Source organism: Rhagoletis zephyria, unplaced genomic scaffold (assembly GCF_001687245.7).
Source record: "Rhagoletis zephyria isolate East Lansing unplaced genomic scaffold, Rhagoletis_zephyria_1.1 Rzeph_scaffold_09732, whole genome shotgun sequence".
Lineage (NCBI taxonomy): Eukaryota > Metazoa > Arthropoda > Insecta > Diptera > Tephritidae > Rhagoletis > Rhagoletis zephyria.
The window spans coordinates 6,815-23,140 of NW_016166810.1; the positions used below are offsets into that span (position 1 = coordinate 6,815).

The 16,326-nt window shown below is 34.6% G+C and overlaps 1 protein-coding gene across 1 annotated transcript; it reads left to right on the plus strand.

The window, feature by feature from the left end:
- Positions 1-7,712: 7,712 nt before the first annotated feature.
- tut (tumorous testis) lies at positions 7,713-9,276 on the plus strand. Its single transcript, XM_017632155.1, has 4 exons — positions 7,713-7,780; positions 7,878-8,126; positions 8,200-8,372; positions 8,445-9,276. Exons 2-4 carry the CDS (start codon positions 7,923-7,925, stop codon positions 8,947-8,949), a joined length of 882 nt encoding a protein of 293 aa, XP_017487644.1. The 5' UTR covers positions 7,713-7,780; positions 7,878-7,922; the 3' UTR covers positions 8,950-9,276.
- Positions 9,277-16,326: the final 7,050 nt, after the last annotated feature.

Consider the following 16,326-nt stretch of genomic DNA (forward strand, 5'->3'; position numbering starts at 1 on the left):
CGGTAAGTCCTAGCATCTAAAACTCAAGCTTTTTATTACCTCCCTTCTATTAGCTCGGGATGTTTACCTCCCTTTGATTAGCTCGGGATGTAACTATGTAATATTGATGCGCCTAAAAGATGCAGCGATTTCTATTCTCAATTTACATGACAGTACGAATGGAAACTGTAATAGCGAGGTTTTAGTTTTTTAAACTATAATTTTATTCATTTGACACCTCATTTTCGAAAATTGAACGAACGGTGCAGATTCCCTTAATTAAAGTGAATTTGTGACAACCCATCTACGTGCCGTTTAGAAGAATGTAAAGCATTTTCAAAACCATTTCTATTGACACCCATATTGTAATATCTAATTCATTTAACTTTTTAAATAATTTTAATCAAATTTTTAACAGGTGACAAGCCTTTACAAAAACATAAAACTTTATTGCTGATCTACAGGCCACGTCCTGTCATTTGACACTTCACTTTTGAAAATAGAACGAACTATATGTACATACATACCTAGCATGATAAAAATATAGTAAGGTAGAACCGCTGAGATTCACTTTTGAAATTCTTGACGTTTCCAAACAATTTAATTTTTAAATTTACTCACAAACTCACACACACATTTTCATTTTCAATCTCAAGCAACAACAATTTCGAACAATCTCAATTTTTTATTTTCACTTTTATATGATTTTAAAATGTTGGCAAACTTAAAAAAAAATCATGGCCGACAAATTGAGAGAACGGTTCTACCTTGCTATGTTTTTATCATGATACCTAGTATGTAAATGCCAGAAGAACCCAAATTGTCAACTTGAAACCGCATTTACAGTGAAAGTATGAAAGTTATCGAAAAAAACAAATTGTATTTTTGAATTTAACGTTCTCAATTTTACTAAGAAGCGAATTTTCATTTAAAGCCGTCCATGATTCTATTTTTGCCCACAGTTTATATGGAACTTCCCGTGCGGCGGCGACTTTGCCGATCACCTACAATAGGTTTGTCCCGCGGATGCGATGTAAGCACATTATTTTTACATGTATAATGCGTTACTCCATATCCATGATAAATTTGAAGTGCAATGTCAGAGGTCGATTTTCGCCAAAATTTTGACATTTTTGCGCGCTTGTAAGAGGTACATTTTCCCGCTAAATAAGTGTAAGTGATAAATTTTTGGCATCGTCCAATGTTAATTGATAACCACACAAAAGGCCAACGACGATGAAATAAGGTTATTATTATTACCTCCCTTTTATTAGCTCGGGATGTAACTATGTAATATTGATGCGCCTAAAAGATGCAGCGATTTCTGTTATCAAGTTACATACCTGTGCCCGTTTCTGTAACTTTCCTCTACCGATTATTTCTCTACTGGTTGAGAAAATACGTCACTCTCACCTACTAATTAGCAGTAGAGAACAGGGCGACGAATTCATATCTCAATTCGCCTTGGTAAAGAATTGTTACAGAAACGAGCTACTGATGTCAGTAAGAATGGAAATTATAATAGCGAGGTTTTAGTTTTTTAAACTATAATTTTATTTTTAAATTTTTTATTGCACAATGTTAATGCTCTAGGAAGGCGTTGTCCCGCTAACTGGTGTAAGTGGTTGGTTGTCGTGATTTACGTGATTATATTGAAAATCTTATCATACTTTTATCGACGATAGAATAAGTAATTAAAAACTGCCGCCAGCTCCCGGGCTATAACCTGCTTACTTTTTATTTCTATAACCAATTTACCACGCTTGGTAAGAAAAGCCCAAATGCGGCTTTATTCAAACCAAGCAGTTTTCGTTTTATTAAGACTCGTTAACCAAGTTACTTAACTTTTACGGGATGTGGTAAATTTTTCGATCGATTTTGGTAAATTTTATTTTTCGACCGCGGCAACAGTGTTCATATGTACATACTAGGGCATTCAACCCGGGGATTACAGCTCCGAGATCCCGAGAATTTTACTAATTCANTTTTCGTTTTATTAAGACTCGTTAACCAAGTTACTTAACTTTTACGGGATTTGGTAAATTTTTCGATCGATTTTGGTAAATTTTATTTTTCGACCGCGGCAACACTGTTCATATGTACATACTAGGGCATTCAACCCCGGGATTACAGCTCCAAGATCCCGAGAATTTTACTAATTCGTTTACAGAATGAAAGAGATGTTGAAAACAAAAAAATTATTTCATTTGACATGAAATACAGAACACCAAAATTTTGATTCAAAGTGAACTTGAACCATTTGCACTTGGAAGTGAATTTCAGGACCTGCCTGAATAACTGTACTTATTCAAATATTTTGTGCAAGAATTGTGTAATAATGAAAAATCTGGTAGCAATTGAAAACACAACAAGCGTTTACAATGTGGCAGAGTTGTTCTTCATTTGAATCTGTTGTCGTTTTTTGGAAAAGGATTTCTGCAAATATGAGTAAATGTTTTTGACAAGTTATATGGATATTTTTGAATACTATCAAAATATTTAAACATCAAATTATGTACTTTTTACTAAGGGGCATTATGCTCCCCTAAGACCAGATGTGGTGACAATAAATCTGTGTGGTTTGAAAAAGGCGAACCTATTGTAAAATGCAATAAGTTGTGATGAAGTCGAAATCCCGAAAAATCTCGTGATCCCGGGATTATAATTTTTGCAACCCGATATCCCGGGATTGTTAAAATGCTTCGAGATGGAATGCCCTAGTACATACATTCCTATATACATAGATAGGTGCTGCCNGATTATAATTTTTGCAACCCGATATCCCGGGATTGTTAAAATGCTTCGAGATGGAATGCCCTAGTACATACATTCCTATATACATACATAGATAGGTGCTGCCTACCCCGTAGCGAATGTCATGCATTAGTCACTTAAGAGTCTTGTACGGAAAAGTTACGTCTTAAATGACTGGGCTCCGTTTGTATGGAAGTCGTTCATGACTTTTTCATATAAATGGTAATTTCGTCGTTGATGTCATCTGCATGACTTGGTCATGCAGTGATCATTAATGACATTCAAGCGACAATATCTTGCAATGGACTTTTTATAAGTGACCGCTGCAAGACATTGTCTGTTATAAGTCTTTGATAGGAGTATACCTGCATGACATTGTCACCAGTGTCATTGTCAGCTATATGTCGTTTAGGCAAGTGCGACGATGTCACTAAATCCTCATTAGTGACGATGTCACCGGTGACCATTTTCGCTATGTACATAAATCCATNCACTAAATCCTCATTAGTGACGATGTCACCGGTGACCATTTTCGCTCCTGGGTACCTATGTATGTACATAAATCCATACTAGGGTGGCCAGATGCGCTGATTTAACCCTTCGATTTGTGAGAAGGTCCCTAGGGACCTTTTCGTATTTCATGTTCATCTTTTTGTTCAATGCATTTTTGAAAAGAATTTATACATGTATTCCAAGAATAAATTAAGCTGAATCGTTTAAAATAAGTTTCGAAGGGATACGGGATCACGTTCGAGTGTTATTGAGATTTCAACATATATAGTACGGGGATTAGTGACAAGGTCCCTAGGGACCTTGTACAATTTTAGAAGAAATAACAAGTTACTTGTCTTCATGTTTTGATTTTTTTTTCACTTGTTCTTCAAATTATTTCATTCCTAATATATATGCAGGACGTTAATTTCATCAAAAGACAACATAAATACCAAAGAAGTTGCACATGTACAGTCGAAACATCGAGCAACTCTTTGTAGGTCCCTAAGGACCTTCTCACGAATCTAACGTCATCGGCACTGTCACTCATCGGAGGGTTAATCAGTACAAGTGCTGATTTTTTTCTATTGAACTGATTTTTAAAAGGNCGATGTCACCGGTGACCATTTTCGCTATGTACATAAATCCATACTAGGGTGGCCAGATGCGCTGATTTAATCAGTACAAGTGCTGATTTTTTTCTATTGAACTGACTATTGATTGATTGAAATCAGTACGCAAAATCTACTGATTTTTTGAGTTTGTAATGATTTTGTACTGATTTTTACATTTAAGAAATAATATTGTAAATTGGTGTAATTGACATTTACTTGAGGTTTACATGTTCAAAACAATGGTTTTTGACAACTCATACGTGTGAGCAGATTGAAAGCATTAATTAAATTTAAACCATTATTAAAAAGGTGTCAGCTTGCAATTGTTTCGTTTCTTAGGATTTGGCAAAATAACAAACTGTTTGGATTCAACCCAACCCAACTTCATGACTTGCAGGTTTTACAGGATTTACAGAAAAAGCTGGTTTCGCCATTAATAAATCTTATGAAAGGTGGTGGTGAGATAATCATATATTAAGTACACTGAGAAGATGACAATAAGTGATAATCTTTTGATTATAATTCAACTTTCACTGAGAAATCGGCTGTCAATATTTCAAACTTAAGACGACTACTGATACGGTGCAATGTAAGTTCTAAAAATTTGGAAAAGGTGCAAACTACCGACTCTTGGATATGATATATGTAGCTTTACTTTGATTTTTGATGTTCGACCACCTGTAATTTTACATACATTGCATATACACATTTAACACTATTAAATTTCATTCGTACTTGAAAATTCGGTAATATACCTTTTAGTCAACATTTTAATATGAATGTTGAATTTAATAAGCACACCAACTAAATATGTTTCAAATTTGTAGCTTAAAATATGCAAATAGATTCTGACTCGAGCAACGTCTTCTACTCAAACTGAATGGGCTAAAATTTTTTTTTTAATTTGCTAAATTTTCTAGAAAATTTGAGACTTCAACTCATTTGTCTTTTGTTATAGAATTAACTATATTTTTATAAAAAAATTAAATCAAGTAAGGAAAGAAAAAATTTTCAAAACCTGTCAATACGTTTTACTACTATTTTCGTGAGACAGCTTTACATACATATGTATGTAATATCTTTGATTTGTTTTAAAGTAATGAATTTTTATATTGATAATACTATATGTATTTAAAAGTCTTTTAGTTATTTTTTGTTAAATTAATGCGCTGTTATTTGGTTATTGCAGTATATTTTGCTTTGCTGCCTCTATGCTTAAGTGCACATTTAAGATACCTACCCCAAAATGCGCATCAAAAGCATTATTTTTAACATTTATAAGGAAACTGCTCCGATAGATGCATTCAACATACCTGCACATTGGCGATACCTGCCTTAAAAATTGTGCGACTAGTATCAATTATCAATGAAAGTATTACGTTTACCTGCACTGGCCCTACAATTACCTAATTTTACAACCTTTTATTTATTTTGCTCATCTCGCAGAACAACGAAAATGGCTATCAATTTATGTAGTTATATAGATAATTAGATAACATTCGGTAAAAATTTCGCTTGCAGTAATTTCAACATGGTAAGTGCTCCGCCAATATTTGGTTTCATAGGAATTCGGATACCTTCCTCATTGAAGTAGTAAAAAAAATTCGCTTAAGTGCCTTTTTCGGTTACGTGCACAAGTTTTTCGTGCAAAGAAGGATGTGCAGCTAAGCAAAATATACTGTATATTGTTAATAATAAAAAATTCGCTTAAAAATGAGCTGATTTTTATGGCTTTGTACTGATTTTTGATCCCAACTGTACTGATTATGTCACTATAATATCTGGCCACCCTAATCCATATATACATACCCCGTAGCGAATGTCATGCATTAGTCCCTTAAGAGTCTTGTACGGAAAAATTACGTCTTAAATGACTTTGGGCTCCGTTTGTATGGAAGTCGTTCATGACTTTTTCATATAAATGGTAATTTCATCGTTGATGTCATCTGCATGACTTGGTCATGCAGTGATCATTAATGACATTCAAGCGACAGTACCTTGAAATGGACTTTTTATAAGTGACCGCTGCAAGACATTATCTGTTATAAGTCTTTGATAGCAGTACACCTGCATGACATTGTCACCAGTGTCATTGTCAGCTATAGCTCTGATCTATCATGAATCATGAAAAGTGTCAAGCAATCACTGGGTTACGTTTTTACAGGAAAAATGGTTTTTTTGTTCCCGTACTTTTTGTTGTTACTCACTTTTTACTCTCACTTCAGAGAGTAATTTTGCTGTTTGACAGTTTTACAGGTTTTTTCATGAAAAGTATTGGATCAGAGCTTATATGTCGTTTAGGATTCACAGCAAGTGCGACGATGTCACTAAATCCTCATTAGTGACGATGTCACCGGTGACCATTTTCGCTACTGGGTATATCAATATCTACATAAATATATATATATATGTATACATAAATGTCAATGCGCTCAAACGCGCATAAAATGTTTGTACATATCTACATGTGTATATAGTATGTACATAAGTACTTATAAACACCTGCGGCCAGGTACATCTTAACACTGAAAATTTAAACGCAAAAGCTGCTCAGACTTGAATGTTCGGGTGATGTTTTCTTTCCATTTACAGGGTCCTTTACTTTTCCATTATTGTGCCACAAAGTGCCAAATATATTAGGGTTTTTCAGGATGTTGTGGAAATGGTCTGGGATATCCAGTTGGGATTGCATTTGCAAATTTTATGCTTGCTGCCATGGCCACCGTTTGCATTTTATTGTTGTGAGTTTACAAATGCGACGAATATGCAACTGCAGGAGCATATGCGGAAGATCCTGAACAGCCCTATTGTGTTATTGCAACGAACTCAACCTGGCATAAATAAAAGAACGAAAACTACACCGGCACACAAAACAAGTGGTGTGTGCTTTTAATCAGGCCCACCTACCGAAATGTATTTTGCAAATTTGTTTCGATTTTTTTACATTTTTCGCAATTAACTCGAAATTTAGGAGTTATAATAGTAAAATGGCCCCCAGATCCGTATTCAGTGGGTCAAAATACATATCGGAAGGTGGGTCTGGTTGAAAGCACACACCACTTGTTTTGTGCCGATGTTTTAATATCATAAAGAATGTCTGCGCCCTAAACCATCGCACGAAATCTGTATGCTTATTTACAAAGTATTTGCTGATTTATCATTAAGTTTGTGTTTTGTAATGAAAAAATGTATACTAATGTTTACTTTACTCACATATAAACTAATTTTCTGGGCTTCAGGTAATGATAAGGGAACTATTTTGATTAACTGAGGCCGCAGAGTAAGAGGACATTAAAAATACTTTCTGAAAGAGAGATTAATACCAATAATAATATTTTGTAAAAAACTTTTGCAAAATTCTGATTGCGCCACTTCTTTACTGTATACGAGTCGTTGCTTCGGCTGAAGATAGATCGACTCCTTGCAAGTGTTACTAGTTTGTTAGCTTTTAGTCCAGTTTATGATTTCATAGAAGATTTATAAAAATAGGAAAAGGATTTTAAAATATGGAAGCAAAAATAAATAAATTCAATTTGCCCAAATTACCTTAAATGAACTGAATACAAAATACTCTATGCATGTATAAATATGCGTGTTAAATCTTAAAAAGCTGGGCACAGGAGGAACCGCAAAAATTGTAAAAATATGCAAAATCTTAAGTGGTGATCTATGTGTGGCCGCAGGTGTATATGCAAATGCAATACGCATAAAATAAGTAGATACTTATTATGTGTGTACATACACGTGTATGTACATATATGAACGGATACAATTGTGCACAAGTAGATATATGTATGTACATATACATATATGTAGGTACATATACATATATGTATATGTAAATTATTTCTGCCAAAGCAAGGCCATTCCTAGCTGGCAAGCAATTTTTACACGCTTCTCGGAATTTCCGACGCGCTGCTGCCTTGAAAACGCCAACTGAGGTAAGCGAATGGCAGATTAAACAGACAGTCAAAAAACATCTCGTCAATTCCTGGAATACCTCGCGCGGATTACATACGTACATACATTTTTTTGCAGAAATCCACAAAACTAAACTGAATTCCTAAAATTCAAGTGTTTAAAATGGAATTCTTTTTCAAATCCCCGGCACAAGAGTCAAATGCAATAAGCCAGCAGCATCAATCGTTCATTCAATACTCACGTTCCCCATTCGAGTTTCCATCAACACAATACGAGTCGTATCAGGAAAATGGCACAAAATATCTTAAAAGCTTGAAACCCATTCCTGAACCATTGCAACTGCAGCTAAACGCATGCGCAGGAGAGGTTATTAAAAACAAATATAATTAGCACCTAATTTTTTCTTTATATGTAATTTGTTACTTTATGCTGTTTTCAGATTTTTATCAGTGGCATACCACCGGAGATAAGAGCTGAGGCCATTGCAGAAATTGCTGCCCTCCTTGGTGAACTTTATATTTTACGTTATAAGGTGAATTTTTCAGGAGACTCGCGGGGGTTTGCTTATCTTCAATATGTAAATCCTTCGCTGATGCGGCTGGCTATTATTCGGTAATAATGAATACCACGCCCTCTTCTACATATGAATGTAGATACTAATAATTTACTCATTGATATTCGCAGCTTGCCGGCACTTTTTCGACAGCACTCGCTCCCCATGATTCGGGTTCGTCAGTCTCGTAATTCCTCTAAACTTTTATTGAAAAAAACTTATCGTTTGTCACCGGAGAGTGTTTACGAAACTCTGCGTCAGCTGATTACCTTTGATAAACTAATTGGACACGAAATCTTTCCCGGCTATTTCGAGTACCAGATCATCTTTAAAAGTAATGAAGAAGCCGTTCATGCTCGACGTGAGCTTCTGCGAACTATCTCTAAATTTGGAAGAAATGCTATTGTGGTATGGGATACTACCAATGAGGTAGTCGATAGTGCAACTCCAAGAGGTTTGGACCAAGATTGTGAAACAGCACGGAATGAGAGTGACCCTACCCTTTTACCCGCGGGTGTTTGCACCCAGGAGTATGCTCGGGCACCGTTAATCGCCTCACCGCTGGTTTCTATCAACGGAGATGAACAAAGTGTTAAAGTTTTTGAGCCCATTAAAGGCTGGAGTTTCACATTCTAAGAGTTCCCTTAAAAGTGCACCTTGAATTCCGCATAGTGGAATTAAAAATATCGTTGGGGTATTTCGTAATAATTTCAAATCAAATAATAATTTGTTTACCAAATTACAAGAGGCTTCTAATGATTTCCTTAAATGAACGGTGCATAGTTTCGCCACCTATATGCACACTTTTTTTTATTCTCGTTGCTACGAACTTTCCTTAATTTTAAGTTTTATCTTCAAAAATTATGTATTTCTATTTATAAGTGCACGTAAGTTGGTAAATGATGTGAAATAAGTTTTGGAAACGGGCAAAACATGCAATATGTGTATTAATAAAAATGAACATCCGTGAACTTAAATAAGTATGTACATATGTACAAATGTCACCTGGCATTATTTTTAAAGTACATGGGATAGAGGGTGTATTCGAGCTCCAATTAATGCGGCAGTGTTACTTTTTATGAAAGCAACACGTTTCACGCGAAAATTTGGGCGGTTCTGCTTACATTAAGCGTTCGAGGAACAAAATTTTGCCAATCAGTTGTTTATCATTGGCAAATCAAAAGCATTATAAACATTTCTAGAGCGTTTCAGAATATTTTCAGCTTAGCGTCAACACATAATCAAGAAAGCAACAAGGCTGCAATATTGCATTACTACGTAGCTCAAACACACCCATGCATACATACATACATATCGTCGCCTGGGTAAAAGATTGTCGTCATTTTGCCGATTTCTAGTCAAAGAAGCAGTTTTAATTTTTTTAAAGATCTTTCGATTGGTGTTATCAGTTTTGGGTATCTCCTTTTGTATCCGAGATATTGAGTAACGTTTTGTCGTACACATTTACAAGTTCGCAAGCGACTCGGTCAACATTTTGTTGTATGTGGGTAAAAGATTGTCGTAAACGTCATTTTGACTATTTTTAGTTAAAGATGCGGTTTTATTTTTTTAAATAAGATCTTTCGTTTGGTGTTATCAGCGACTCGGGTAACATTTTGTTGTATCGTCGCCTGGGTAAAAGAATGTCGTAAGCGCCATTTTGACGATTTTTAGTTCTAGATGCAGTTATATATTTTGAAATAAGGTCTTTCGATGGATGTTATCAGTTTTCCTTTAGTTTCCAAGATATTGACCACAATTTTTTCGATAATTTAGTAAAAATGGTAATTATCTAGTTGGGCTTTCAACACCCAAAATTTTTGTTTAATAACTTTTGATCGGGTTAATTTCCGCATTCGGATACTTGTTACTGGGGACCAGGCGCGTCTAATGGTACCAAAATTTGGACCACTTTTGGGGGTTGAAAGCCCACCTAGATAATTACGGATTGTAACCCTCACTTCCTTCTCCTTTCTGTATTGCCATAAAAAGAAGCCGAAGTATTTCTATTTCTTTTTAATGGTAGCCCATTTCCAAAATTTTTACCAATTTGGGGGGGTTAAAAGCCCACCTAGATAATTGCCGTAAAAATTTAGTTAGTGATGCCGTCATATTAAACTAATCAATATCTTAAAAATGGCGTTCCCTATTTTTGGATATCTCCTTTAGTTTCCGAGATATTGAGTAAAATGTGTCGTTAATTTAGTAGATATTTTGATCACGTTTTTTCGTATTTCATACAAAGTGGCTGCCAAATTGTGGACAAATTACGCTTACGACAAAATTTTACTAAAGAAAATCCTTCATATACTCAAAACTAATTAACAATAAACATTAAAAATTAAATAATTTAAAAATTTTGTGAACTAGTAACATTTTCAGAGACTTTGGAGAAAATCTATCTTCGCGTTTTTGAGAAATTGCATTCCAAACTTCAATCGCGATTTCCCACAACCTGCCGAAATTAACATACGACAATCTTTTACCCAGGCGACGATATACATATCCACGGTAAAATTACCGTAAAAGATTGTCGTAAGTTACTTTCGACAGGTTTTGGGAAATCGATGTTAAAGATTCAGTCACAATTTCTCAAAAGCTGAACGATCGTTTTTATCAAATTTTAATGCTAGATTGTACATACTATTTAAGGTATAAAACTACATTTTCTTAAATTTTCAGTAACTCATATAGCTTTTACAGCCACTTTTTTATAAAATCATTTTGCCGTATGTTACATTTTCTCTTTAAACGCTAGCCAGCTGTATGAGATACTACAAATCACACACACAGCAAGTAAGCAAAAGGCTGAAATTGTTGGAAATAGTTTTTGCTCGTACGCAAAAAAAAATAATTCTAATACACCTGAGATATAAATTAATGAGTAAAAATCAACAAAATATTGAATAATTTGTCAATAAGAGTTGCCGTAGCACATACGACTGACTATCAATTGTATAGGGTTTGTCTGATTTTGTCGTATGTACCATATAATTTGTCATATAAGACAATATTTTAACAAGTAATCAATTTCATAAAACTTTATGACAATTTTGTTATATGTGAAATTCTTCGTCACATACAACAAAATGTTAGCCGAGTCGCTTGCGAACTTGCAAATACGATAAAATTTAACTCAATATCTCAAAAACTAAACGAAATATCCAAAAACTGATAACACCAATCGAAAGATCTTATTTAAAAAATAAAACTGCATCTTTAACTAAACATCGTCAAAATGACGTTTACGACAATATTTTACCCAGGCGGCGGTATATTCACGATAAATATCCAGGTATAGGTATCCGTAAAAATTACCGTAGTTCCACGGTAAAAATTTACTGTGGATCCACGGCAATTTCTGAAGATATGTATTTCGTGGATTATGTGTTGCCGGAGAAGTGGGAAAGAACTATATATGGAAATTTTTACCGTGGATCTACGGAAATTTATACCGGATATACGGTAATTTTACCGTGGATAAACGGTAATTTTCACCGTGGATATACGGTAATTTTTACCGTGGATCTATGACAATTTTTGCCGTGGATATACGGTAATTTTTACCGTGGATATACGGTAGTTTTTACCGTAGATTCACGGTAAAAGTTACCGTGGCGAATGTATGTAGACACTCCCAATTATTTAATAAATTGTTGTGGGTTTAAAACTATGATATTCTTTACCACAAGATGATGGTTTTTAGAAAAACGCCCAACCCTCTGAGGCCCTCTGAGAGCCAAGTTATAACAATTCTTTAACCAAACTTCGAAACTGCTGTAGTACTTTTTACTCCGAACTTAGAAAAAATTGCGTAAAATGTCGAATGAAATTTCGAAGTTTAACTTCAGAATCGTAATAATTTAGCTCTCAAAGGGCCTAGAGACTTCTACCTTAGCTTAATTTAAAGATTTTGAATGACAGTAAAACTGACTTGTTGTTCGAGGAATATAAAGTTGTGTGAAGAATGCACAGCTGCAGGCAAATCATAAGAAATGCAATATATAATGCATTTTTCAAATTGAGGGGTTGAAATAATTTTTCGTTTTATAAACAGTGGGTTCGTGTTTCTCTTCTCAAAATCTATAATAAAAGTATAATAAAAAATACAAAAAATTTTATAAAAAGATAATAAACCGGTCAAAATATCGCAGTTCTTTTATTTTGTGGACTACTTTATAGACTGCTGAGTGGAATATGGACCTAACTCGGCAGCCAGCTCGAAAACGCTTTATCTCAAAAAACTTTCCAAGAACGCCCTATTTCAAAATTTGGTTGAAGAACGCCCTATTTCAGAATTCGTTTCAAAAACGCCCTATCTCAGCTGCCGATTCATATATATATCAGCACATTTTCAATACATTTTGAAGTGAGATAGGGCGTTTTTGTAAGGCATTCTGAGATAGGGCGATCTGTAACCAAATTCTGAGATAAGGTGTTTTTGAATAAAATTCTGAAATAGGGCGTTCTTGAAAAGTTTTTTGAGGTAGGGCGGTTTCGAACTAGATAGATCAATCTTCCACTCCACAGTCGATATGTATGTATATTAGACTGCATTAGTCCCCATACAAAAAAAAATCGGTACTGTTTCCATTGGAATTATAAAGTCTATTATATTTTAAGACATCCACCATAATATTTCGCAAAAATATTAAGATTTAAGCGTGCTGGACCGATTTGAAAAGACCTCCAAAAATGGAGTTNAATATTTCGGAAAAATATTAAGATTTAAGCGTGCTGGACCGATTTGAAAAGACCTCCAAAAATGGAGTCNTGATTGTGCCAAAACAGGATAAATTGTGCTAAAAGAGCTTCTGTGAATGAAAGTGCCAAAATGGTACTATTGTGCCTACTTTTCCATCACTGGTGGCAATAGACGTGCTTATCTCTTCCGTGCGCTTGGTGGGTACTTATTTAACCCTCTCGACCCGGATGGTACATATGTGTACCACTTAAAGTTTAAACATCCCTAAAAGTTCCAAATTTAATGTGTATGGGTTGTGAAATGTACCTTATCGTCTGTAAGCTTTTCTGAATGCATTCTTAAAGGTTCCGTTAAATTTTAATAAAGCTTGTGTTCACAACACTGTTATTTGTGAGTTGCGACGCAGCCAAAATGAAGTGCGTAGTTGGTTTTTACTCGATATTGAGTGCTGAGGTGCCGAAAATATTCAAAAAAAAACTTAAAATTTTACGAATGTTTACAATTGTGGCGGGTAAGTATTTATTAAAAAAATTTTTTTTTATGCTAATTTTAGTATATGGTACCTATATGTACCATTCGTCCGATATAATGGTACACATATGTACCAGTAGTCCGTTGAGTGGTAAATAATATGATTCCCCGTTTTGAAGAAAACTGTTCGTTTTTCCAGAAAATGGATCCTGAATATATTCGAAAAATTCTGAAAGATGAAGCTGATAGTTCTAGCAACTTAGAAGACCTTTCTGGAGGATGCTCTGAAGAATTTGTACGAAGTGGTGTCTCTAACTCCAGCGATAACGAATAATCAGCAGACGATAGAAGCTCTGAATAATTTGTACCAACTGGTGTCTCTAGTTCAAGCGATAACAAAGATTTAGCACATGACATAGTGAATGAGGTGAATGAGGCTACCAAGGGAGTACTTGTCTGTAATGAACCAGCTAGCAATGACTTTATTTCCAAACCTGTCGCGTCGAATATCAATGCCATTTCGAGTACTGCTGACGAGGATTTCGTACCTAAACCAATTTTTTAGAATCCTCATAACCTCGTAAATAAGTGAAACCAATGCTGAGGAAATAAAAACAATTGCTGGATGCATATCATAGGTAAATTCTATGTCAAACACATTTTTAATTATAACCGTCCCCTTCTTCTTCAATTATATTTACAAAGATTAACAAAATATGAAGTACTATTTGTTATATTTATATCACTGTGCCTGTTATTTCTAACTGGTATAGTTTGTTTTACTGGGCGATTGGTACTCATTTGTACCACATAACATCCCGGATGGTACAATGGTGTCCCACCACCCCCCGAGCCAGCCTTTGACTGTTTCTCAGATTTTAATTAAGCGATAATTTATATATTACTTAAATAACCAACTCCAATCAAAAATTTTTTTTTGAAAAAATCCCCTCAAACGAANGATAATTTATATATTACTTAAATAACCAACTCCAATCAAAAATTTTTTTTTTAAAAAATCCCCTCAAACGACAAAACGGTTTAAGCTTAAAAAATTTGCATAAAAATTTTTTTTTTAAATTTAAAAAAATTTTTAACGGAATCGTAGTAATCAGATTTTTGTGCTGTTTTTTACCTTTTTTCAAAGATTGGTATAAGAAAAACTTTAATAACTGAACCTAAACACTTCCGATTTAGACTTGTGAGGTATCATTGGTATTTCTTTGCTAATAAGCTCATTCAAAGGATGAAAGATAAAGGTAGGATGAACGAACATCATTCAATGTTGAATTAAGATGTGTTGGTAATTGAAAAAAAAAATTGGGACACGAATGACATTTTTTTGTACATAAATAAAAATAATGGGAAAATACCTTTCTACCGAGATCCCACAAGTCTAAATCAGAATAGGTTTAGCCCAGCTATTTAAGTTTTTCGTAAATCAATCTTTGAAAAACGTAAAAAACCAGCATCAAAAATCCCATTATTACGATTCCGTTGAAAAGATTTTTAAATATTTTTATGCAGATTTTTTAAGCCTAATCTGTTTTGTCATCTGAGGGGACTTTTTCCAAAAAGTTCTTTAAGAAACTATTTTTATTCATAAAAAAACTCCATTTTTGGAGGTATTTTCAAATCGGTCCAGCTGGCTTAAATCTTAATATTTTTCCGAAATATTTTGGTGGACGTCTTAAAATATAACAAATTTTGTAATCCCGGCGGAAAAACCGCAAATTTTTTTGGTGATGCAGTCTAATGTACATACATACCTAGCATATATATCTTATGCGTTTTATGTATTTTAGAACAAAATGAAATGAAATTTTATGTGCGCGGGTCGAAAAAGGATCCCCATAAGACGGCGAATCAAATACGAGTTGCAGTTTTCGGAGAAAATGAGAGAGCGCCTAGGGACACGATATCAAACTGAAAGTATCGATATAGTACTCATTTGAAATATCGCTGTAAAAATATCGGGTACCCATTAATATCGGGATGAAAAGACTCGATATTCCAAATATCGATACCAAATTGAAAAAATTTAATCTGAATATTGGTCTCATTTTCGAATAAAGAAATGACACTTTGGAGTTCGGTAAGTGTTTGCTTATGTATGAGGTAAGTGTGTTAATTGACATCACCGAAGGCCCGGGTGGAAATCCCGCCACTTGCCAAGCTAAGAGGAGAATTCTACTTAGTAAGGGTTATAATCCCTAAGCGCGGCCGAAGGCCGCCTACGCAGAAAGAAGTTCTGCGCAAAAATACTTCCGGCCCCCTTTTCCGGCAACACAGAAAGGAGAATTCTACTTAGTAAGGGTTATAATCCCTAAGCGCGGCCGAAGGCCGTCTACTCAGAAAGAAGTTCGTTTTCATGTATGCACTATTTCGGTTTTTGTCATATGCATTACTTCGGTTTTGAGTCGAAACTGCGCATGTATGCATTACTTCGGTTTTTGTCATATGCATTATTTCGGTTTTGAACCGAAACTGTGCATGTATGCATTACTTCGTTTTTCTCATATGCGTTATTTCGGTTTTCAAACGAAAGTGTGCATGTATGCATTATTTCGGGTTTTTCATATGCATTATTTCGGTTTTCAAACGAAAGAGTGCATATGAATAATTTCGGTTTTTCTAATATGCATTATTGCGGTTTTCAACCGAAACTGTGCATATATGCATTATTTCGGTTTTTTTCATATGCATTATTTCGGTTTTCAACCGAAACTGTGCATATATGCATTATTTCGGTTTTTTTCGTATGCATTATTTCGGTTTTTTTCATATGCATTATTTCGTATGCACAGTTTCCATATGCACAATTTCAGGGTGCCCTA

Bases quoted from the DNA above. Each gene is read 5' to 3' on its own strand.
- tut (XM_017632155.1), top strand. From the start codon at position 7,923: ATGGAATTCTTTTTCAAATCCCCGGCACAAGAGTCAAATGCAATAAGC. The intron at 8,127-8,199 runs GTTATTAAAAAC...TGCTGTTTTCAG, and splicing joins TAAACGCATGCGCAGGAGAG to ATTTTTATCAGTGGCATACC. The intron at 8,373-8,444 runs GTAATAATGAAT...TGATATTCGCAG, and splicing joins ATGCGGCTGGCTATTATTCG to CTTGCCGGCACTTTTTCGAC.